Source organism: Ruditapes philippinarum, unplaced genomic scaffold (genome assembly GCF_026571515.1).
Source record: "Ruditapes philippinarum isolate M1 unplaced genomic scaffold, ASM2657151v2 ctg1013_1_1_1_1, whole genome shotgun sequence".
Taxonomy (NCBI): domain Eukaryota; kingdom Metazoa; phylum Mollusca; class Bivalvia; order Venerida; family Veneridae; genus Ruditapes; species Ruditapes philippinarum.
The window spans coordinates 230,756-257,983 of record NW_026851668.1 but is presented as its reverse complement, the minus strand read 5'-3'; the positions used below and the strand labels follow the sequence as shown (position 1 = coordinate 257,983).

Here is a 27,228-nt window from a genome sequence, read left to right as displayed (position 1 = left end):
AAGGAACTTCTGGTCTGTTTTTAGTACTGGTAAAGTGCATGTGTCCCCAAAATTTATAGATTTATATATCATTTAATATAATTTATTGTAAAGACAGAAATATAAAATGATGCATATGTTTGCTAATTTGTGGTGTTACAGACTTGTGGCAGGGTGATATGGTGAAAAATAAATCAGATTTGCATCGCACGTTTGTGACAAAGATGATTATTATCTTTTCAAATTTTGTTTTAAATACAATTTTACATTAAAAAGAGGGTATTCAATGTTTATTAGTAGAATGACTTGTATTTATATTTAGTTATCATTCAACGTTTTTTTTCTACAAATAAGGAGATGTAACAGACTTGAATTTGCTGATAGTGATGTTTTGTTTACTTTGCCCAGTTTTGTCTTGTGATTTTCTTGTTCACGTTCTTTGCTCTGAGATCTTGGTAGGATTGTCTCTGATTTCAACTGGAGTAGCATTTCATTGGCTTAAAGAGTGAATTATTTATTGTTTACAATTATTTGCAATCTTAAACTAAAACACCTGTCCAGTCATTTGTAGCCACATCACCCCCAGCTGTGAGTACTCACTCACAATGCATGACATGTAACATGGCTTTTGCTTTATGACTGTCCCCAGAAGACAGATCCTTTACCAGGGTTTTGTAAATCCTCTAGTAAAAGGCACCACTATTCTCTTGGGTTTCGATGCAGTGGTTCCAATTGACTGATGCATATTTTATAGTACAATTAATTGTACATGGAAGTTTGAGTGAAGATACTGAGTTATATTTTAAACCATTTTATTTGTTACATGGTATGGGCAATATCTCTACACAAGTATCTCAGAATCTGCTGAAGATGCATCAAATTACTTTCACTTAATTTACAACTAGATAAAATTTTGAGTGCCATGAATAAACTTGAATGAATTGAACTTTATTTACAATACCCTTTCACTGCTTGAACTGAAAAACATTTTGTAACTGTATAGGCAAGAAAAGAACGGAAGCAAACCATGTTGAAAATATCTTATATAAGTTTGATTTCAATTTATATGTGGGAAATACAAGGATATTTTAATATGGCATTTGAATACAGTACTTCCAATGGGTACCAGGTCCCCACCAATATTCTGCTAATCTGAACATGTGTGGTATTGAAACTGCTATGAAACTATGAAAAATGCTTCAATATTCGATCCTGATATTGAATAAGTTATTTTCATTGTTCTACATTTACCAAAATAATTAATTAACTGCTGTGTTACCCAAGGGCACCACCCTAAGCATAATTTCTAGCAATGTTAATAAATAAACAATATTGTTAAATCATATTCACAGACACTTAGATTATAGTCACCACCCTTTAAAAAACCACAACCAATTATTTTGTACAAGAACTAGTCTTGATTTTTTTGCTTATATTCATATGACACGGTTTAGTGTCTAACACGTGAACTAGTTTGAAAAGAATTTCATGAAAAATTTTAATTTTTTGCACATGCTTTGATTTGATAATTATGATATTTTAGGGTGTTTCTTTTTTGAACGTTGTCAAAATAGCAGAAAATAAGTTCCATGTTCAAGACATGTGACCAGTTTGTAAAAATATGCAAAAATATTTTGACATACAGTTTAAAGAATAAAATTATCCATGGTTTATACAAGTGCGGATCAAAAAGGGAGCTTAATTCCCACATAACCAAAGTGTCTGTGATCATATTAACTCTTATATGAATATGGATACATCATAATTTAATTTTATAAAATCTTTTCATAACATACAGCTTTTGCATCCTCTATGGGATATCAAAATGAAAATTTGAAGATATCAGTTAACAGTAAAGAAGGTACATTTTGTAGCTGGCTCTATACAGTGGGTAGTAGCAAAGGCTAATCATTTTTGGTTAGTCTGCATGTTCAAGGTTAAATGCATACATTCACATTGTATTCAGCAAGAAAACTACTTTTCACATATACCGGAATAGGGTTGGTATAAGTTATGCGAAAGATATTATTTCAGAATGCAATTAATTGTAGAAAAGGATGCTGTGCATACATTGTCATTTATATTTTCAAAATGATTTGTGGAAAGAAAATTCTGAGATTTGTTAATACATTTCACTGTGTCATATGATATTTTGAAGCAGTGATATTGACTTTTACTGTCCATTTGTTACATTGAGATTGAAATATATAACCATGGTAACTTATGTCTCTAGGTGACATATATATACCAGATAGGTGTTTCCTAACATGACTATATACAACTGTAGTATAGAATAGGTATATAGTAGACTACAATACAGGTGAGGTAATTTTATGAGGTGCTGCCATGCAGTTCATGATTTACCCTTTACCTGCTATATTTCTGTAATGGATCTGTCAAGCTATGAAATTGAAACAGTCCATTCAAAATTTGAGGGATTTCAATATCAAAATACATAAATTGAGATGCCAACAGTATAGAGTCTGGTCAGACTGCATAGATGTGCAGGTTGGCATGACTCTATACTGGTGGCAAAAGCTGATAAATTTGGTTTCAGCAGGTAAAGGGTTAATGATCTATGATGGTTAGATAGTTAAGTACACTGACTCAGAAATACATGTTCCATGAATCAAGCCGATTCAAGCTATTTGAAAGTAATATGGCTATGGCTAGTTTAGAGCAAGGCCAACCTAGAATCTGCACAGCCTGACCATACTACATTCTTTTTGCTTTATTAGATAAAATGCCTGTTATTCAAAACTTGCCAAACCCTTTTCATTTTGTTTTGGTATATGTCTGACATACCGTAATACATGTATGTGTTTTGAGGTCTCCTTAAGATAAAGTGATTTATAATGGTCATTGATTTCAAAATGGGTTAATTTTGAAGTCTTACATGAGTATTGGGCAGAAACTATTTGGCCAGCTTGAGGAAGATCAATTGTCTGGGTGTGTTCTTTTCCACCAGTAAAAGCTGGAATGTTCCCACATGGTCATAACAGTCTAACCAGAGGTACATGTAGTACAGTTAAAAATTTAAAAACCTTGTCTGTTTTGAATTCAAAACATCGATAAGAGTACAGGCTTTATGGTGAAATGTGGCATTGATTGCCCAGGCAGTTATTGTACAAGCATTAAATGATTTATGAGATGTACTTTGTGGAGAAGTTGTAAATATCTGAAGGAGGAGAAATTTCATGTCACTTTAATGACTTTGAGATCGTCTAACAACATGAATATCAATCAATGTATTTGATTAAACACTTATCTTACATAAAACAGTCTTTCACTCAAACAAATTGGAACATATTTTTTATTTGTATACTTCTTGTATGGTAATTGTAAATTTTGTTTTTTTTCTTCCCACAAAGTGGTTTCTTTGTACAAACTGATGGGTGCAGTAGTACAGGAAGGAATATGCATATCATGGAATTATGGGAAGGGTATAGTGTTTTTTGCAGATTTCTTCAAGTGATTTATCAGGCAACTGTTACATAGATCTGCTATTGATTAATAAAGCTGCAATTTACATTTCACTTCTGTTGAAAGGAGAGGTTTAGTATTAAATATAAATTTATAGATTAAAGTAAATACCCAGCTATGCTCCTGTCAGTTGCTTTTGGAAATATTTAACAAAAGTCAACAGCTTTGATGTTTTTTCAAATTTAGTGATTAAATAAAAATATTTAAATCAACAGAAGATAACAATATTTTTATAATTGGTAAGAAATGTTGAACTCATATTTTGTTCACTTTAACAGAGAAAATATGTGTACAATGTATATAGCACTGGTAATTACCTGTGTTTCATTAAGTAAAGACAAGTCAAAGTTGTAACTTAAGGATAACTGACTGCGTGGCTGTGTGGGTTCAAACCCCATCAGGGGCAAGCCTGTGCAAGAAAATTAACTCTCATTGCTTATGTACAGGTTGGTTCGAGAGTATGCCTATAAGCTTTAAGCTTTCTTACACAAAAAAAAAATTGTTTAAACTAAAGTTAAAGGCCCATTGTGCCACAGAAATCCTCTGTTTTGATTTCTCAAAAACTTTTAATTTGATGTACTTTTATAGTATCCAAAAAGTTACTCATTGGCCAATTGCCTGAGCAATATTTTTAATCTGTTGCTTTTTGGCAATAAGTACAGTTAAAATGAATTTGTATTTTGTATGGGAGTCAAAATACTTCATGTACTTTGTTTATATTTTGCTAATTTAATGACAATTTAAATTTCACATTTATCGCTACTTGAAGTTGAACTTCCTTCATGTAACAAACAACTTACATTCTGTAAAACCGTATTTAAACATTATAAAACTCATGTTTGCCCCTTTCTATGGAAGAAATAAAAAATATTTGCATCTGAGGCATAATGTGCCACTGGTTAAGACACTTTGAAGATTATTGATCAAGAGATAGTGCTGCAATGTCTTCAGATGAACATTAATTTATTATACATAATGTAAACATGTAGAACAAATATCTTGACTGTGTAAAACCTTGTCATAAATTGCAACAGAGTGTCTTTTATAGAAATTTATTGCAAGAAACACAGTACAATAAATTGAGATGGCGTCTTGTAATTGGAGACAGTTTGGGGAGAGTCAGTAAAATGATACCTAATAATTATAGATTTTCACCAATGTCATTATACATAATGAGAAATGGATATGTACCATAATTGATAAACTGTAGTACAATGTATGTTTATAAATAGCATGTATTAGGAATGTCAAGATCCATTTACATATAGATTGGAGTGTTTTCATTGTTTGGAGTACAGTGTATAAGAAAATAACTCTGTGACATTTAAATCTTGAGGCAAAAGCTTCATCCATGTTTTATATTAATATGATATATCTTTAAGATGTCACTTGAATGCGGTTAAATTAATTAGCGTGCACACTTGCAAAATCCAATTTTATACATTTTATTGATCTAGATACATGTGCGAGATCTTTAAAACTTAAATTGTTCAATTTTTGAAGTGTGTGTTTAAATATATTTAATTTATTATAATACTTGTATGACAAGGTTAGAAGAAAAGAAAAAAAGGAGGAAGTGGCAGACTGGAAGTACACTCAGGAATAAATGTAAATATTTAAGGGCTTGTAAATTAAGGACACATCAATAATAGAAATTACATCAATAAAATATGAATCAAAATCTGCTGAAATTTGTCCCCTGACTCTTTAAGTAACAGCTGTAGAGTTAAATTTGATGGTAAAAATACTAAATTCTGTCATATTTTTGATTAGAAAACAGTTTTACAATCCAGAGATTCTGAAAAACGTTTTGGAGAAATATGGTGGTATAATGTCTTGAAGGCACAATTTATGCCTCAGAAACAAATAAAAATTTCCTTCTTCAGATATTCAGGGCCAACATGAGTTTTATAACATATAATTAATGATTCAGACACTTAAGGTGCTTACCACTTTAAGATAGTAGTGCTGAAAGTGAAATTATTTGTTTTAAAAGTAGCCAAATGTGACAAAAGTAGTATTTTATTTTTAACTGCCATACTAAAATTAATACTTAATCTCTTTATAGATCTATACTAATTGCCAAAAAGCAACAAAAGCAAAAGGTTGTTCAGGTAATTGGCCGCCTATTTGGAAACTTTTAGTTTAAGAGGGTACCAAACATAAAAGCTTTTTAGAAATGAAAATAAAAGCATTTCTGTGGCATAATGGGCCTTTAAATCTGCTTGACTGTATGTTTTTCATTTCCTGTAAAGTTGTAAACTTAAATGAACATATTGCATACTTTCTTTCAACCCTTTACCTCAAGAAGCTGAAAGTGATAGTGAATTACTGTTAGGCCAACAGTAAAGAGCCAGGCCCGAGCCTGCACATTGATGCAGTCTTCAGTCGGCTGGCTAACTTCAAATTTTCTTCTTGACATCCCCAAAATTAATTAGGGAGAATTTTAGAAAATAAAAGTTTAACAGCTCATGCACATGTATATATCATAATTATTGACACTGCTATATTTACAAATGATGAGGATGAATTTAAATATTAAGACTTAAGATAATGTTATAAGATAAAGAATATAATTGTGGCTGTAAACTGAAGCATCCTGTAACCTGTTTAACAACCTACTTAATGATTTACTTTAAGAGCCAATTGCTTGCCTTGTAAACTGTCAACTCTAGTAGTCTTGACAAATCTCCTCATGATTTTTATCTCCATCTTAGTGAAGTCCCGATTTCCTCCTTTCTTTAACTTCATGTATTTGTTTATCTCTTAATTTTTTTATCTCAAGTTTTGAAGTATTTTGAAGTAATGATTAAGTCCCAAAAGCCATTTTTAGACCATAATAAGGTGGTGGTGGAGTCACATTGAATTTACCAAAGCACAGTTCAGCCATCGCATCATTCCTAGGCAGGCTATCAAGCAGATTACCAGTACTAGTTGCCTTCATTTTTGCAAGGAACTGATTTCTTTTGTACATACCATCCAGAGGTACAGTGTGAATGACTGTAGAAAGGATTTCATGATCAATAACAATGAAAGTAACTGGCGCTGTCTGGGAATCGAACCCCGTTCGCCCGATTCACAGTCCAATGCTCTACATGTACCTATTTAGCTAACCAGACGGTTCAGACCATAATAATCTGTTGATCTTGACTAATATATTGAAGTCATTTACCACCTGCAGAGGTGTGAAAAAAACAAACTGACAGTAATCAGTCAATTAGTCAATATCGACAGGTGAAAAAAGTGCATTGACAAATTACAAAACATTGGTTATAAGACAATAAGCAGAGCAATGACCTGGATATATGAACAAAATGTGCATATTCTACTCTCATTGCACGTAAATTAATTGAGTTATAGGCAAACATTAAGTAATGTGTTTGATATTTACACCAGTAAATTACAATGTACATGTAAATTTGGATTCTTAGGAAATGTACTTGTAAAAATAATTTTTTATGTAGCATAATTATCAGGCATTTTGATTGGTAAAATTGCCAAGCAGAAGCAATGTGCCTGCTCTCATTTATATTCTCAGTGCCAGAACATATTAATTGCTGAAAATTGGGTGAAAAAAGGCCTTTGATCACTTTACAGTTGCCCTCACTGTCATAGTTTTGGGTTTGAATCCTGTTATGACATTGTAAACTCTTGGGTCTGAAATAATTTACAGCAGTCTCAGGGCATCAAAGGACTCCCTTAACCACAATAAGCTTGCAAGTCACCACATTTACCTAAGTGATGTGACTATACCTAATCAGTATATAATGCGTAGAATTGATTAAAATAGTTGTGTATTGAATTCAAGCGAAATCAAGTGAATAATTTTATATGCAAATAAGAAAAAATATATAAAAGAACTAAGAACTCTGTCATTAATCATGCAACCAATCAAACAGGGCAGTTTGGTTTGAGAAAATAATCAAAGACGATAATTAGGGAAATCATTTGCCCAGATGAATGATTTTATAGCTAGTGCATGAGAGTTGAAAATTGACATTTTCAGGCTGATTATTAGCCATATAATTCTCTGACATTTTGTGCCTTAATTCAGGCATACATTGTTAGTATTATTGACTGTGCTATTACAAATAATATAATATTCATATTGATTCAAATTACATGATTGATAGCTTAACATTATTCAGTATTCTTAAAGTGTTCATTATTCTGTTATTAACCGTAACCAGTGTTCACTATTCAGATTTTAACCTATACCAGTATTCACTATTGTTTTATTTTCTTTACCAGTGTTGACTTTTCTGTTGTTATCCTTTACCAGTGTTGAGTTTTCTGTTGTTTTCCTTTACCAGTGTTGACTTTTCTGTTGTTATCCTTTACCAGTGTTGACTTTACTGTTGTTATCCTTTACCAGTGTTGACTTTTCTGTTGTTATCCTTTACCAGTGTTGACTTTTCTGTTGTTATCCTTTACCAATGTTGACTTTTCTGTTGTTATCCTTTACCAGTGTTGACTTTTCTGTTGTTATCCTTTACCAATGTTGACTTTTCTGTTATTATTCTTAACCAGTGTTGACTTTTCTGTTATGAACCTTAACCAGTCTTAATTATTCTGTTATTTCTGAATTGATTCTGTAAAAAACTTTTAAGTGTTAAAAACCATCCCCAGTTTTTGATATGTTGTTCCTCACACTATTACTTTATTTTTTTTAAAGTAGCTGTAACATTATAAACACATTCCTAATTCTGTTTCACAAACATGTTTCTTGCTCAAATAAACTGTGACTTGCCCCTGACGGTTTTTGAGCCTACATGGCAAGTAGTGTGACACTTGAACCCTTGAGCAGTTGAGCCATTCCACCAATAGAACTGACATACTGGTAATTTAGTTTAGTTTATAAGAATTTATTTAGTTTGATTGTGTTGGAAGCTTAAAGCTTATTGAAACACTCTTGAATCTGTTCCTGGAACCCATTTGTACTAAGCATTGAGTGTGAAGTGAATCCTCGCTTGCAGAAATGACAGCTTGCCTCTGACGGGGTTTGAACCCAAAAATTTATGATGGATAGTTCTAAAAAAATGGGAAGCATGACAAATCAGTGTTACTGTATAATACAGTAAGATATGTAGTAAGTTAAAGTTTATTTAGAGACTATTTCTGTTGAACATTCTTTATTTGTACAATCATGTATACTCAAAGGAAAACATCTCTTTTATAAATTTCAAAGATATATATGTATAACTTGTTCGTAAATCTGTCTTGTATATATTCTATGGGGATCAAGTGCACAACAATGACAGACTATTGATTTACATGTAGCTGTATATAAGGGAAGTAAATTTTATTTTTTTGGGGAATGAAGAGAAAATAATTATGTACTTTCTTTAATTGTATTATCAAATTACTTACAGAGTGACAGATAATACACTAGCACAGTAAATACTTCTAAATGTATTAAAGTAATAGATCAAGTTAAACTTCAAATGGTATTTTATGTTCTGTAACTAAGTGTTTGTAGCATTGATTTTGAGGGAGATAGACGAAAATACAAAAGGTTCTGTTTTGAGAAGTTAATGATCAAAAGAAGGTTTTCCTTAGATTGTGGTGCTTTTGCCTACTTAAACTAAACAAAATGATGTCCATAATGATAAATAAATTAAAGAAAACAAAACAAGTTGAAGTCAAAATTTGCATAACTTGTAATTAATTAGTTAATTAGTAGTTAAATGTGTTTTCAATGTCAGAGTAAAGAAAATAGAGCTGTGAGGTACATCCATACATCATGGATGTGAAAGCTGGCATGGTTCAAATACTGTAGTCATTATAAATACTGGCTTTCAAAGCATTTATCCATAGAAGTTTCGGTATGTTCGGTACGCTAGCTGAAAAGCTTCCTCACATGAAAGAATCCAAAGTCCCTGTCTGGATTTGAACCCACAGCGATGAGGGGCAAGTAGTTTGAAGTCAACAACACTCGGCTACGGCCGCCCCCTAACACTTAATGCCTGAGTATAGAGCCAGGGTATCCTGCATTGCTTTTTGGACCGATCAGACTCTATGGTATGGTGGTGGTAGCTGATATTGAAATCCCTTAAACTTCAAAATGGACTTTTCCAAATTCAAAGGAGAGCAGAACCATTTCACAAAATTAGCAGGTAATAAATAGTGAATAACTGAAGAGTTTGGATTGTTCCTTGTTATACATGCTCTTTAATATTTCAATGTTTTAATACATAATTGAACAAGGAATAAGGACTGTTACATAATTCTGCACACACCAAAAAAAACGGGAATGACAATTTTTTTTTAATATGGAGAAGTCATTATAAAATAACCACAGAGGAAAATGGGATAGAAATTCTGCATGATATATTCCAGCCATTTATCATTGAGCTCCCAGTTCTTCTCAAGTTACCCCTGCATGAAATTTGATGTTACTTATTAATTTTTTGTGGCATGAAATGCAACTCTTCAAAAGGAAAACTTCACTGGTGTGTTCAAGCCAATTCTAGTTCATTGATCTTTGGGAAGAGACTGAGATGGAAAATTTTGATTTATGATTATCATACAGAATCTCATGGAAACTCAGGGAATCATGAAAGTGATGATGGAAAAAAGCACTGTCGTGTACTTTTCAAAAAAATGGATTAATTTGATAAAGGATATATTTATTGGTTATCTTTAACTGCAGCTTTTGAGACGTTGAAATAATCTATGATTGTAGAAATGTTTATGTGTGTTGGCTTACATGTAGATGTATTTATACAATTAAGTTGGAGCTATTTTATAGTAGAATGTTACTTTTAATGTTTAAATGCCTCCAGGCAACTATCTGTTAATAAGTGATAAATATCCATGATTGTATTCTAGTATAAAATTAATTGATAATGTTAAAATATGTCTTAAAATATTGATGATGATGATGATGATGATGGGTGACATGGGCTAAAACTGTAGTTTATGATAATGATGATTACTTATAAATGTATATGATGATGGTGATGATGATAATGATGACAAAAAAAATGTTGATGATGAAAATGATGATGATTATGGGGCAGTGGAATAAGGCATTAGTTCATGATAATAATGATGACTTAAATGAGGATGATTATAATGATGACTAAAATGTAGTAGATGATGATAATGATGATTTAAAATGTTGTTGATGATGATGGTGGCAGTGGCAGATGATGAGTATTAATTATGTGATATTTTTCAGGTAATATTTATATCTGTTCAGAATGACAATAACTTTCATTTCAGCTGTCCTATGGGATTTATGTATATGGTAGACTGCATGATTAATAATTCATCCTTTTACTAAAGCTTTACACTGAAAACTACTAAAATGGTGTCAAATATAATCATCTATGTCTGACAGAATTCTTTTTAATAATTCATGGGTTTTTAATATTTATCCTATGGCATTCATTGTTGGAAATTTATTGTTTGATTATTGATTTGGTTTGTCAGTTTTAATATTGGAGAAGTGCTTGAATTTGAAGAATTAAAGAATATCATGACATTGTCACAGTGTGTGTGAATCTGCTGGATAAGCATGGTAGGAATAATTTTTAAGAAAAAAAAGGGATAATACAACAATAAATTCTGTGTTATAAGAGATGACACATGTTATTTTCTGTGGTAAGATTTGAGATTTGTTTTGATGTTGTTTTAAAAAATAATTTATTAATCTTGTGGATAAAATTTTTCTGAGTTTGATTTATGAGACTGACACATCAAAGTCATGAGCTGAATGAAAAAACATTATCTGTTTGATACACAGACACCCGCGGGGGGGGGGGGGGGGGGGGGGGGTAAATACCCTTCCCCTCCCCCCAGCATAGCCCCATATTCAACTATATAGGGCTCAGTAACCAGTATATTTATTGATAAATATAATTATAAAACTAGACTTGAAGCTTGTACATTCAGTGTCTATACTGGTTTTGGATCAATTTAAGCATTTTGAATAATGCAATTCCCTAAACAAGCCCTTGACGACACTGAAGACCTAGCCCTTGACAACATTAGAGACCAATTTCACATACTGGTAATTTTTAATACATTGGTTATAGAGCCATTATAGCAGTCGGAATCTACTGATACGTTTTATACATTGTATTATATTATTTAGCAAACTGGAGTGTTTATATAAAGTAGAGGGTTAATTAAACAACATGGGAAGAATGTTAATGATATTTAAGTGCTACATTATTATGGTACGAGGATAATTATTAATATTACAATAAGTGGACATTTTTTTCAATGTCACCCATATTGATATAACATTGCAGTTTTAAAGAGAAGAAACCATTTTGGCGAGTGAAATTTCATGACTTGAAATTGTATTGGGGTCACCAATTCACAGTCCTATTAACGCATGGGTTCTATTGAGGCTATACTTATACATGTGTTCAGCTACATGTAGTGCCTGAGTGTTAATACAGTGTGGGATATTTAGGTTCCATCCTGTATAATTAAAACTGGAAAGTATGTCATTCATTATTTAAGTTACACATTTCGTAATATAACTATTAATACTGATTTTTTTTGGTCTAAATTATTGTATTGAAGGAGGTGTATAAAGATTGTTAACCCTTAACCTGCTGGAACCAAAAGTTGTCAGCCATTGCCACCAGTATAGAGCCAGGTCATCCTGCAAATCTGTACAGTCTGACCAGGCTCTATACTGTTGGCAGCCTAATTTTTGTATTTTAATATTGAAATGCCTTAAACTTTGAATGGACTGTTCAAAATTCAAAGCATGTCAGGTTCATTATATTTTTCCAGGTGATGTGGCTTGTGGAGGTTCTATGGAGATGACAAAGGTTTTCACAGGTATGTTTATAGTAGGGCTGTCTTTGATAGAAAAATCAAAATTTTGTATCAATATATTGAGAGACAAATATCGAAGATATATCGACTTTAAAACATTTAAATATGATTGTGTAATAAATTGGAATCATGGTGTTATGCATGCTTGTATTAGACATTACATTTACTGCAAACTATTATCAGAAAGTTTGTTTTTTTCTTTTAATTTAAAATTAAAGTAAGCCAAGAAATCTGGAACAAAAGTGATTTCTCTTATTAGGCAAAATAGAGAGGTATATTCACTAACAATAAATAAATTATAGCTTGTATCGATATTTGAAAATGTGTATCGCTATATTATCTGATGATGAATATTGATGATATATCGATATTGTGATGTTCAGTAACAGCACTAGTTTAAAGTGAATAATGATTCATAATTAATAAAATTAACAGAAGAGATCTTGTTTTCGTTTTAAGTTAATAGGGCATATAGGCTTGAGACTTTTTTAAAATGAAAGAATTTTCTTGACTCGTCCCTTGGGTTCAAGATTTCAGGACCTTTTAAAAGACATTTTGGCCAATTTTACATGGTAAGCCATTTTTAAGTTGAGAGAAAGTAGACCATCAAGGATAAAGTTTACCAAGTTCTTATTTCTGTGTCAATATTTAATGAGATGACCATGTTGAAATACCAACTCTATAAGAAAGTTCTTTCATGTCACAGTAAGGCGGGCACCTTGTTTTTGCATGTCAGACAGGATTATCTACCGTTTACACCAGTGCTAGAAATCCCTGTCTTACACCCCCTATGTAAGACAAGTCGCATGCTTTAAATGACATCATTGTCGCGCGCCTTTTATGAATGAATTGTTTTCTTAGGATGACGTCACTTAACCGTTATGAATGAAGTTGTAAGTTCATTCGCTACTGTAAGAAAAAAGTGCGTAATGAAAAAATCAGTTTTCGTAATTTCTGCTCTGAAAATAATTGATATGTAATATGCAAGAAAAAGAATCAAACACCGGCTGTTGGTACAGACGGGAATATCTAGCTCTCAGGTAACTGTGTAAGTGGAAACTCGGCAGAGCCTCGTTACCGCCATAAACAGTTACCCTCAAGCTAGATATTCCGGTCTGTACTGAAAGCCAGTGTAAGATGCTTGTAAGATTCTCCGAGTGCACAATACAGTGTGGCGCTGACTGTTGGTTAGCCGTCCTGGCGTACAAAGTCGCAACTAAATAAATCAACTCAAACCTTACTATGTTAAATATCTGAAATGGACTTTTCCATTTTTGCAATCTGTCCAAACCATTTATCAATTTTAGGAACAATTTCAAAATATGTACTGACATAATAGAAAAAACAGTGCAGACTATAATCAGAGTGCACAGTGCCGGCTGCTCTTGGTCTTCACTGGTCGCATGTGTAGATTTGATCCCTGTCGTCAGGCTAATTGTGAATAATTTTGTTTTTCAGAGTTTTTGTTGAACTAGCGAAAAAAATGGCACACGTTTCTGCTGTTTGAAAAGATCTCATACTTTATACAGGGATAACTGCTCCAATAGTAACAAGATTTTACATCATTTCTACAAGAAGTGGACCACTGCCGCTTACTGTTCTGTGTTGCATTTATTAAGGGATTCTGTGTGAAAGATATCTGGAAAACTATAGGTAAATCTTTTTTCAGAAATTATTATTACCATTTTTGTGGTGGTATTTTAAAGTTTGACACAAAAAATGGTAATAAATAAGGCAACTTGCAAGCTTTACTAGTAGAGGAGGACCTTAGGTGATTCTCTGTGAATTACAAGTTTACAAAGCACTTAGTAGGAGGTGCTAGAAACCACTGACTTTCAGTTAGTGAGCTTGGTAGCTTTTTCGTGTGCAAGATTCTAAAGTCCATGGCAGGATTCGAAACCCCAAGAAGGTGAATCTTTCACTGCTAATAGATTTGTGAGTGAAATATGCTTGACATTTTACATAACCCATTATTTATAATTACAAAAAATAGGAAGGGCATATATTTTTGTCCAAGACTATTTATAATGTGTTATACTAGTGTGTACAAATTATATAGACAATTCAAAATTAACCAGATATTTCACCCTTGAACTAAAAATAGAGCACAACTGGCAGCCTGCAAATTTGCTTAATTTTGTATTTAAAATCCCTTACATTGTGAGGGCAAATTCATTACACAAATTTGTCAGGTAAAGGGTTAACGAGATGTTTTCAATAAAATTGTCATAATTCTGTATGATAATCTATTATCACAACATTTATTGCTGTCATACTTCTAATGAACGTTTAAAAGGTAGGTATGGTAATGAAGGCGTCCATGTATAATGATGTTTTAACATAGTTCTATTAGGATAATAAGACAGCTGATGCCCCTTATCTGACAGGTTGGTCACCAGATATTTAGCTTCAAGCTACAACCAATAAGCTTGGACATCTTTTTTGTTTTGTTTTTTTATTTTGTTTTTTTTCTTGTATATTGGGATTTTCCTTAATTTTTTTCTGTCATTTTTTTCCCCTGTCAACATAATTGTAATGGAGATTTTAATATTAATGTCTTTTTACTAACGGATTATTGGTTTCTAAATTAGAATCCAGTGAACATTAAGAAAATGGGATCAGAAGGTTAGATATTGCTTTAGTTTAATATATAGATTTTTTTTAAAAGGTTATATGACCAATGTCTAAAAAGTAGTTAATATATAGATTTTTAACAGGTTATATCACCAATGTTTAAAAAATAGTTTAATATATAGATTTTCAACAGGTTATATGACCAATGTTTAAACAGTTGATTAAAATGTGGATTTTTTTTTTTAACAAGTTATATGACCAAACAAGTTATATGACCAATGTTTAAATAGCAGTTTAATATATAGATTTTTTAACAGGTTATATGACCAATGTTTAAATAGCAGTTTGAAATATAGATTTTTTGGACAAGATAGATGACCAATGTTTAAATATTTTGAAGCTTATATAATTTTAAGAGCTGCTAAGCAATGGTTATATAACAAACAACTTTTTATAACATATCCATTTTATCTGTCATAAATGTTTAAAACAGATTTATTTTACTGCGCAAATGACTTTCTTTGATATAAAAAAATAGAAATTACTTTTTTGTTAATTTGCAACAGCTGGGTAAATATATACATGTATAATGTACATCACTACATGTGTATTGTATTGTACGTATAAAAATTTAAATTTTAAAATGTGTGCTTTATTAATAATGTTTAATTTAACCCTGACCATGCTAAATATTTAAAATGGACTTGTCCATATTTCATTCTGGATTACACCAGCCATCGTTTTTAGGGGAGTTTTCAAATTATTATACTAATTGAATGACAAACAAAGACCATGATCAGACTATATATGAGCCGCGTCACAACAAAACCAGCATAGTGGGTTTGCGACCAGCATGGATCCAGACCAGCCTGCACATCCGCGCAGTCTGATCAGGATCCATGCTGTTCGCTTACAAACACTATTACAAGTAGAGAAATTGATAGCGAACAGCATGGATCCTGATCAGACTGCGCGGATGTGCAGGCCGGTCTGGATCCATGCTGGCCGCAAACGCATTATGTTGGTTTTGTCATGACACGATATAATATGCCTTTTGACTTTGGTCTGCACTGGTAGTATATGTAACATTTTTTGCTTCCAGTAGAGTTAAAGGTAAACTTATACTATTTTAACGGTAGACATTTAAATATATGAAATCAAATTAGAAAGTAATAATGATATTTACAGTATATTTAGTTGTATTTTATCTTAATGTACATTGTATCTTTTGTTTATAAAAAAAATGAATCATTTTCCACTGAAATATATTCCTTGTAAAGACACATAAAAACCAATATTGTTATTGATCACCGTTTCTGCTTTGAATTTAAATTGTTTCATTAATTTGTTTTTTCCCTATATTGAAGATATATTTTTGCTGAGGCCCACATGGAAAATCGGGAAACCGAATGTATAAGCCTTGTTGAATAATGTTGTTACTTACTTACCTACCAATGTGTACGCAAACCTTTTTCAAATGTCTTTCCATGTCTCAGGTTTGGTAATTTTCTTTATTTAATTTGTCTATACCACTAGTAGTGTATGGGATGGATGCATGGTCTTATGGTAAAGGTGCATGCCTATTTACTGAAGAATACTTGGTTCGAGCCTCATTCATTCATGACCATGTTTATTCATTTGAATCCAGTATTGGTTTAATGATTTTTGAATGTAGGGAGTGTCAGTGGCTGAGTGGTTAAATTCGTTGACACAAAACCACTTGCCCCTCACCTCTGTGGATTCAATTCCCGACAGGGACTTTGGATTCTTTCATGTAAGGAAGAAATCCAGCTAGCTTACGGAATGTCAGTGGTTCTTCTCATTAGTCTGATTGTGCCTGAAATAATGTATGTAGGGGCATCTGAGGTCTTCCTCCATAAATATAGCTGGAACAGCGCGTATGACCTTAACAATTTTTCTAGTGCAACATAAAATCCAACAGAAATGAAAACAAAACGAAAAAAGTTCCAGAAAAAAAGACTAAATTGTGTTGCTAAAATAAATATTTTTAACTAAATAGACAGTCAGTAGAGCTGTGAAACAGTATTCTGAAGACCCTGAGTTCGAGTTTCAGTTAGGCTGCATGACCCTGTGACACACGAAAAGTAAAAAAGATATTATTGTGCTAACCTTATTAATTTTTTTTAAAGGTTTAATAGTCATAATTATGATTATGTAGGAAAGCTACGAAATATTCTTATTTTACTACTGTCATATCCCAGATCTAGAGAAATAAGTATTCATGATGTCAAATGATTTTAATTTAAAAACTTGTGACTTGGGGCATTTATTCCGTATGAAATTAATAATTAATACTGATATTATAGTTATTGGGAAAATGATGTTACATCAAGATAACTGCAGTTTTTCTTAAAACTTATTACTGTACTAATTAAACAACTGTGCATTTTCGTACTTTTGGGTCAAATTCAAGTCAGCATATTAAGGTCAATGATGCTATTTTATCCTCCCCATGGGCCTTGCCACCATTCCCCTAAAAGTGAAAAAAAGAAGAAAAAATGCATCTAATGATATAACCTTTTTTATAATTTAATATAACACAAATCTTGTATCTATTTTCATTAATGATTAAATACATGATTGTATTATATGTAACATATATAATGAGAACAGCAAGGTACTTGTAAGTTAAAGCCATCCAATAAGCTCAATAGGTAGAGCATTGGACTGTGAATCAGGCGACCTGGGTTCGATTCCTGGACTTCGCAGGTCACTTTCGTTGTGGTTGATTATGAAATTCTTTCTACGGTCATTCACACTGTATCTCTGCTCTGGCATGGACAGAAGTTATCAGTTCCTTGCAAAAGTGAAGGAAACAAGTACTGGTAAACTGCTTGACATCTTGCCCAGGAAAGACGCGACGCGGTGGCTAAACTGTGGTCTGGTAAATTCTATGTGACTCCCTGTCATGATTTAGAGGGTAAACTACTAACACCACAAATAACACTTGCTAGTTAGGCAATTTGATAATTATTGTAAGCTTGAAATAATATTTGGTTACGCAATCTATGAAATATTTTCACATTAATTATGTCACCCAGAAAATCTTGGTTTTAATTAACAAAATGAACTTTTTTTCCCCAATGAAATAAATTAAAAAACAAAAACAAAAAACAATCCTAAAACAACAATGTAATTGATCACTTAGTTTCTGCTATGAATTTAAATTATTTCATTAATTTGTCTTTTCTCTGTAGTGAAGATTTCTTTTTCATTCCACATGCGCACAAAAAACATTTTAAACTTGCCGTGCCTCTGGTTTGTTGATTTTACTGTGAAACTGGTCCTTTAATATGTGACGATTTCAGCAGTGTAAAAGATGGAATTTAATATTTATTAATACAAGACCATACAACAGTGTCAGGGAAGAAGCATTGACCTCGCGGTTTAGTTGTTAGCCTCCTAATTCAGGGACTGTGGAGTTCGAACCCTACTGGCCACAACCATGTTTCTTCAAGTGCCACCACATTGATTTAAGTTCCTGGAATGGGAACACAAAAATGGTTTAAATAAACTCCACAGTTTCTTCAGAGTCAGACTTGAATAAGTAATGTTAGATTTGAGGTTAGAAATATGAAAATTATGAATTGATAGTGTTGTCAGTACAAATTAAATTTTACAAAAACTACCTGTCTTTTTTGTGACATCGTGATGGTTTATGGTCTAATCTAATTAATTGCTTTCCATTTATTGCCTTGGGGATTTCTTAAATTTCCTAAAAAAATCGCCTTATCATTTTCAATTGTTTTTGATTTTCTTTGACATTCTGTTGAAGAATAGTTTGAATTTTTGGTATAAATTTTCACATTTTTCTCTTTTTCTTTTTCTTGTACAATGAATTGTGAATATTGTACACGAAGAAATGATGTTGAATTATGGGTAATGTGTTATTGTCAGTGTAAAATTGATCGTTTGAATAGAAACAGTAAAAAACTGTTAGTTGATCATAAATCAGTATCAGATTGTTTGTAGATGTAAAGGGATATTTATTAAAGATAACAAAAGTAAGTTCACTTATTGTTTGACAGTGATGTATTTAGAAAATTGAAATGTGATATAATGAATGGTGGATTTCAATAGAACTAAACGTAAATGCTATAGAAGATATATATAACTGCTAGTATCTTGTTTTTAAAGTGGCCCTCAACTTTTATTTTTTTTGTTGGAAAAACAATTCTGCATTTGTTTGAAACTAAGTATTTCATAATTTTTGTTTGTTTGAAAAAAGGCACCATATCACTTCAAAACAGCATCCTGGGAGCTATTTAAAGCGCACCCGGAGTGTCTTGTTGCTAAAAATAAAAGATTGGTTATAGAGAATCTTCCGCTTTCCTAATTAGAATATATATGTAGTGACCATACTGGTAGATCAGAGGTGTCTTACGGTTTCCTTATTGTTTATGTATTGTATTTTATTGACGGCTATTTTCATGTTCCACCTTAATTCTTTTTATTTCACAGTTATATGAAACGATGTATCTAAAAACAATATATTTAACCTTAAGAAAATTTGAAGGCTGCTTTAAGATATTTTTAGTGAGGTTATTGAAATCAATCTTACAGTTGTTTTCTAATTGTGTAAAATTTATTAATTTACTGTAGTCAAGAAATAACTTAATTTTAAAACTTTGTTGTAGGAAAAGAAAATACTTTGATAACTTTTTGCTACCTTTGTTACAAATTATTTCACATTCAGTGATATTTTCTTCATCACTTACGTTCATATACAATGTAAATCAATATTACAACATTATAAAACACATTTTCTCTTTCTACAGTAGAGAAAAAATTATTCATATCTACCGCTTAATTAACAATACAATATTAAATGTAAAAGCACATTCATTCATTTTAATGTATTGATATTTATTTTTTCAGGTAACGTGTCACTGCGAGAGATATCAGCTAAAGATAATAGAATTTTTAATTGAAAATGATTATATCTGTACGAATCTAGTCACATGACTGTTTGAAGAATTAATATAATTATTTCACCAATACAAAACCTGTAAGAAATGCCAAGGATGTCGCGGAAAGCACTAGGGTATATGTTTGTGATATTTTTACTGTGTTTTATGCTGATGTATCGCAACCTGCCGTGCGAACAGCAGAGTAACTATATCATGGTACCGAAAGGAGAGCGTATGATATACGACCGTAAACAGCAGGCTATTCCTTATCATCGAGAAATGCCGTTAATATTTATCGGAGGCATGCCTCGGAGTGGGACGACTTTAATGCGAGCGATGTTGGATGCTCATCCGGAGGTGAGATGTGGAGAAGAGACGCGCGTCATTCCGAGACTTTTGGGTATGCGTACGAACTGGGACAGATCAGCGATTGAAAAACAGCGTTTACTTGAAGCAGGGATAGACGACAAAGTATTAGACTCGGCTTTATCAGCGTTTATTTTAGAAATTATCGCATTGCACGGAGAAGCAGCTCCGTATCTGTGTAACAAAGATCCATTTACCTTGAAATCCAGCGTTTATTTAAGAAAATTATTTCCTAATGCCAAATTTATTTTTATGATACGAGACGGCCGTGGGACTGTGCATTCAATTATATCTCGCAAAGTGACAATTACGGGTTTCAATTTGAACGACTATAGGCAGTGTTTAGCCAAGTGGAGTACTGCTATGGAAATGATGTATTCTCAGTGTTTACAAGTAGGCGCGGACCGGTGTATGCCAGTTTATTACGAACAATTAGTTTTACAACCAGAATTGTGGTTAAAACGTATCATCAAGTTTTTAGATATTCCATGGAATTCATCGGTGTTGCATCATGAAGATTTCATCGATAAACCTGGTGGAATTTCTGTTTCAAAGTGAGTACCAGTTTTTCAGAAATATCTTTTTTTTCAGTCTAGCATATGATAAATGTTTTTTTAAACTGATGGATAGATTACTCTAAATTTTACAGATAGCCTTTTATGATATTGATTTAGCAACAATAAAATTTTTTGTTTGTTCTGAAATTCATGATGTAGCAATGTTTCCATTCTTATACCATTTGAACCGAAACCATTTAGAATTAGAACCATTGAACTATAAACTATTTAAAATTAAAACCCTTTTTTTGAATTAAAAACAATTTTGAACTAAAAACTATGTAGGTGACTGGGTTATAAAATTAATAGAAGAGACTAAATATAAAAAATTTGAAAATTTTCTTAAAATAATTTGTTAAGTTTTTTTTCCTGCCATATGCATTTTGAAATTAGCCTGAGGAACAAAAATGCTCCTGACAATGGCGTCTCAAAGTTATTAAATAAGGAAATGAGTTTTAATTTTGGTTTTGAAAAAGTAAAATTTCTTAAAATGGCTTTGACATTGCATTATTGTTCTCTTGTTGTTGTTGTTTTTGTGATTGCCAAAGGCGATATGTCATGATTATTACAGTTTGTTCTCATTAGTTAAGTTGACAATGAATAATGAAATACTTACACAAACAAATAAAACTTGTGCATAAAAGTCTTTATCCTCTCTGGTGTGCGTAGTAGAAAATCTTCTTTGTTATATCTACCATCATACCTCCAAATCTGGATAATGGATTTGCCCCGGTTTGAAAATTGAAATTGCCTGTACAGGACTTTTTTCCCTGCTATAGCAAGGCCGTTCAAGGATGGCTTCCCCAAAGAAAATTTTTTTAAAATCATGCAGTTAATTTTCTCTCAAAATTTTATTAACATAAAGTTTTCCTTTTCCTTTAAGGGCAGGGCTGCTTCCCCAATCTGTGAAAAAAAAGGTCTGCTATTAATAATTTAAGGGATGCCAGCAAAATAGATCTGGTCTGAATGCACAGGTAATTAAGACTTACCTGGCACTGTACTCTGGTGGAAAGGGACTTGATCTTGTTATTTTGTCCCATAAATGCTAAAAGGGACTAAATGGCCAGCCTTTCTCTTTGATTATACAATGTATAGTTGAAAAAGTTATAATTAGATATGAAGATGGATTGTAAAATTTTTAATTTTATTGACACTTTTATGTTTAGGCCTGTTTTTAAAATGGGCTAGTCTTGAAGTGTAAACACTGGCCTGTACAACTAAGAAGATGGCCATGAGTAAAATGTTACTGGATTAATCTTACAGTATGGATGAATGAGTTAACAATCTTTGAAACTATCAAATTTAAAAGTGATTATTAACAGTTTTAAGCTGCATGACTTAAAATCATGCAACCTATAAAATTGTACTAAGATTTTAAGAAAATTAAAAATATTCACAATTTAAGAAGTAATTAAAATGTAATATGCAATTAATGACTGATTTTGGAGTATTTATTACCATATTTCTACTGTGTGACTAACACAGTCAGGGATATTTTTGCAAATTCTGGTTTGGTACTTGATAGATAGCAATGTGTAAATTATTTTCTTTGTTCATTTGACAATATTCTACTTTTAAAAACATTTTAAAAATTTTCATGAAAGTTAGCATGTTAAAATTCAGAGGCATGCTGCTTTAAGATTTGTGTATATATTGAATATTATTTCCAATGTGATGAAAATTTGTATTTTATTATTCAAAATATGATTGAATTTTCTGTTTTTATTGTACCGTATTTCTAACTTGTCACAAACATAGCTAATTGTGTATTTGGACACACATTACTGAAAAAGTTTGTGGAAAGTCAGTGCCTGAGGCTAGCTTAATAAATGACTTTCTTTGTTTTTTGTGACAATATCTTAAAGTTTTTAGTGTTTTGAACAATTTCTAAATCTTCATGAATATTTACATCTTACAAGTGCTGTTAAGCTTCAAAGAATGCATATTAGGTGTTAAATATTAAAATATATAAATCGTGAATAAACAATAAAAAAATGTACATGTACATGTGTGTGAGCAAATATGTCTTAAAATGAAAGGTTTTGAAGTTTAATTGCTGTATAGTTCAGTATAAAAAATAAACAATAAAAAACATCCAAGTAAACAATTCATGATAATAAAAATAAAAATGCTGTTTTCATTAACATTTAGCAAGGGAGATAATATATATATTTTTTTACATTTTTCAGAACAGAAAAATCATCAGACCAGATTATCAAACCAGTTAATCTGGAGGCATTGAATAAGTGGGTAGGTCATATACCTGACGATGTGGTTAAAGATATGGCCAAGGTCGCCCCTATGTTACGCACCTTGGGTTACGACCCGGATGCCAATCCTCCCAACTATGGCAAACCAGACTCTAAAGTTGCAGATAATACGTTACATATACAGCAAAACGTTGAATTCTGGAAACAGAGGGAGGAGGAGTTATTAAAACGTGATAAACCTCCGCCACGACGAGCTCCCCCTGGTGGTGTCAAGCCACCATTTGATGGAATGGGACCAGATGGCCCTTAAAGGTTCAAATGTCACGATACTATATTGTTAAACAAACAACCCCAAATTATTCTTAATCAGCTTGTTTTGTTTTCTAAGAACTTAGGTTTTACTAATTTTCTTAGTTTTGTTTATTTTTCTTTAATTTGTGCATTTATTCGATGACCACATTTATCCTTTCTGTTTATTTTTCCTACCGCAATTTTTGTTTATGTTGACATTTTTTACATAAATAACAAGGTTATTAAATTATGTTTTTTTAGCAACAGCGAAGTATAAATTATAATTGATGTCACTGGGTAGGGACTGGTAGTTATCAGATGAAAAAAACAACAACAAGTTATCTTTCTATCTTTATGTAACTGTTTCTACCCTGTTGAAGTGGTTAATTAAATTCTTTTGTTGTCATTACTACTTATCTATATAGATAAATTAGGTTTATATAATACATTTGTAATAATTTTTGAATATGTTCGCATAAGATCTGTTATAATTAAGAATAAGACTGTGTTTCAGTTGTAAAACAAAGTACATTGTACATCTAGAACTTAATGAATTTTCATATTTATACGCTTTTTAGATAAATTGATGTGAACTGCTTTAGCTAAAAAAGGTCTTAATTACAAACTAAATACAAATTTATGCTGAATTACCATATCTAATTATGAACGCAGCTAGATTTATTTTCTTGTCATCCATCTAAAATTAACTAGCATAAAAGATGTTTTAATAACTTTTTAATTACTTAATTACATTTTTCGTTATGTTGTTTTGTTTATAAATTTTTGTCCTTTTTGTTTTAGTTAAATCCGGTTAGGATACTGACAAAAAAAGATTCTGTCCCTGCGGCCAGTGCAGACCAAGATGTGCAGACCAAGGTTGGCCCGCATGTCAGTGCCATCTGGTCATTGTTGGCACTGGTCGCTATTCGGTCAATACAAATTTTCCCTAAAAATGATAAATGGTCTTGTCCAGATTGTAAAATAGACAAGTCTATTTAAGATATTTAGGTTGGTACTATAAGGATATTATTTAAATTTTTTGTTGTAAATCTTCATTTAGGATTTTCATACATAATTACAATGTTTTGTAATAACATGTAAAACATAACATATTAAAATGAATGACTCTCATTAGGGTGACTGGCTAAGATGGATTGAAATAGACAGATCACCTCAATATTTGTTTATTATTGTAACCTTAGTTTGTATGTCCGACAATTACTAGTACATACCGACGATATGACGTTTCAAAATGAAATATTATCATTTCAAACAATTGTTTAAGATTTGTTAGTATTAGAAGATAGATATTAAGTTTAAATTTTAATAAAAATTATTCTTAGTTTAATAATGATGAAACCTTAGGAGCACATTAACTTTGTCTAAAAATTGTTTGTCTAGAAAATGAGCACATTAAAATTTTGTTTGTTTAGTACATGTTATATGTCCCCTCGTTGCTTGTTGTTTTTTTTTTTAAGGAAATATGATTATGCCTCCATTTGTCCTTGAATGTTGTACTCATCTCTCATCTTAAACAATTAACTTGATATACAAAAAAATGTATTCTTTCTAAAGAGAAAATTTTCGTATAGCTGGTCCCTACACAAAGGATAAATTCATTTTAGAAATAGGACTTGAGGTATTTTGATTTAAAACAGAATGAAACCTAATCTACAATTTGCATATTTATACTTTTGTGTTCTTCACTCTTTATGGATCCCAACATTTCTAGATGATTTTTTTTCCTTTTCTTGAAAAAGACGCCATCCTAGCCAAATATATTTATCAGTTTGTATTGAAGCAGCACGCCTCCAGATTCATGCTAATTTTCATGAAAATTTTGTAATTGTTTTTTAAAAGTAAAATGTTATGAAGTAACCAAAAGAAAGCAATCTACACATTACAAATATCACTAACAACCCAGGTAAATAGCCAAAATGTGGTAAAAATATTCAAAAATAGCATTTACTGTGTTAGTTAAGCAGTAGAAAATTTAATATGGTTATATAGATACTGAAAAATCAATCATTAATCACATTTAAAATGTAAATTTTTACTTAAATCTTTAATCTTTTTACTTTTCCCTAAAATCATAGTACATTTTTCTGGGATTTGATTTTATTGAACTATTTTTGGCGCATCTTGAGGCATGCAGCTTTAAAAGCTTAATATTATTTATTCAGACACTCTAATTAAATCACTTGTCCATCAAGGCACATTCATAAATCAAATTTTTAATGAACCTATTTTGAAATTGCCCTGATAATAATATAATGATAATTGTTACAATCATTAAGTTGTTTGAATCATAATTGAGCCGTGTCATGACAAAACCAACATAACGTGTTTGCGACCAGCATGGATCCAGACCAGCCTGCGTATCCGCGCAGTCTGATCAGGATCCATGTTGTTCGCAATCAGTTTCTTTACTTGTAATAGGGTTGGTAAGCGAACAGCATGGATCCTGATCAGACTGCGTGGATGCGCGGGCTCGTCTGGATCCATGCTGGTCGCAAACCCATTATGTTAGTTTTGTCATAACACAGCTCAATTATTTGGTTAAATCATATTTTTGTGCTAGAATTGACTGAAAGTAGCCCTGAAAAATTAATAATGTTGTTTTAATCATTTTAGTTTTTTGATTGAAACATATTATGTAATGTAGATTCATGTACAAAAATGTATGTATAAAGATGCTCTAATATATCCATGTGTACAACTAGTCATTTATGTAAATCAAGACAGAAATTGACGGTGAAATTTCAGGAGTATAATTATAGTTTAAAATGTTCACAATCATATTATATTATGAAATTTTTCTTCATGTAAGAGATATTAACATTTATAGTTACATTACCTTTAACCGGCTGAATTTTTGTAATGGATAGCTTTATATTTGGAACAGTCCATTCAAAGTTTAAGGGACTTCAAAATACCGTACACAAATTGAGCTACCAACAGTATAGAGCCTGGTCAGACTGCACGGAAGTGCAGGCTGGCCTGGCTCTATACTGGTGGCCGAGGCTAAATCCCTTTCAGTTTCAGTGGGTTAAGGGTGAATCATGTTGAATTCTGTGTTATACTTACATCACTACTCATTATGTCAGCTCATTATGAGATTTTTTTATTATGCCCCCGCCATGTAATGGAAATGGTTTGTGTTAACATTGAAAAGTTTTAAGGGCTTTGAACTTAAAATGAAAAAAAAAAATTAATGCACCATCTGAAATTTTGGCTGCATGCGGGGGCATCCGTGGCATGATGACACATTTCTAGTTTTGAAAGCTTTACTTAAAATCAGCTACTTATTACACTAATTAGTCCCAGTATATACAAAAATTTATTATATATAGATAATTGAATGTTTCTGTTTTTTTTTGGATATAGAATGAATGAGTAGCAGCCAGGTACCAGTATATTGGGTATAATTCTAGCTGGTACCCTGGATTAAACAATTGGTTACCCTTTGTCTATATTACTGTGATTAATAGTAGAGTACAGTATGCCCAAAGTGTAACCAGTTTTCCACAAGAAAAGTTTACGTAGGAGCATTAAGGGGTCCTTTTCACTTGTATCTTTTGACTAAAATGCAATTAAAATCTTGTTAACATTACAAAGGTTACAGGCATGTTCCTTGAGAATGCTGGAACCGAATGGTGCCACATATTATCAGTAAAGACCCAGGCCAGCCGTTACATCATGCAGTATGACTATGTGCAGTACTGCTTTATGATCAACTCAAATTTTTATCATGTAATCCCCAAAATTTGTAAATGGACAATTCCAAACAGTAAAAGTTGATAAGTCCATTTAAGGGTTATATTAAATTGTATATTGTCATCTTAGTGCAGTAAAGGGTTAACTTCTGTTCAGTTATACAAGGAGTTAATCTGTAACTGCACTTCAAGGTGACGATATGTTATTTTAGATAGGAGGGTATTTTTAGTGATATAATTGATAAAATATGATCTCACCATCCATTGATGTAGGTTAGATCACTAGTTTTGTCATCTGATTACTCTACTGTACACATGT

The 27,228-nt window shown here is 31.8% G+C and overlaps 1 protein-coding gene across 2 annotated transcripts in view; it reads left to right on the top strand.

Annotated features, from left to right (window-relative positions):
• The window catches only part of LOC132736359 (protein-tyrosine sulfotransferase 1-like), a 28,817-nt gene extending 4,215 nt beyond the window's left edge, over positions 1–24,602 (top strand). Inside the window, exons 2-5 of one of the 2 annotated variants that reach the window (XM_060723477.1) lie at positions 12,220–12,267; positions 13,723–13,917; positions 19,738–20,689; positions 22,882–24,602. In XM_060723477.1, the coding sequence (XP_060579460.1) occupies positions 19,875–20,689; positions 22,882–23,212 (1,146 nt within the window). In that variant the 5' untranslated portion in view covers positions 12,220–12,267; positions 13,723–13,917; positions 19,738–19,874 and the 3' untranslated portion in view covers positions 23,213–24,602. Of the gene's footprint in view, positions 1–12,219; positions 12,268–13,722; positions 13,918–18,737; positions 18,864–19,737; positions 20,690–22,881 lie in introns of those variants that run through there. The other variant, XM_060723485.1, reaches the window with a different exon arrangement.
• Positions 24,603–27,228: the final 2,626 nt, after the last annotated feature.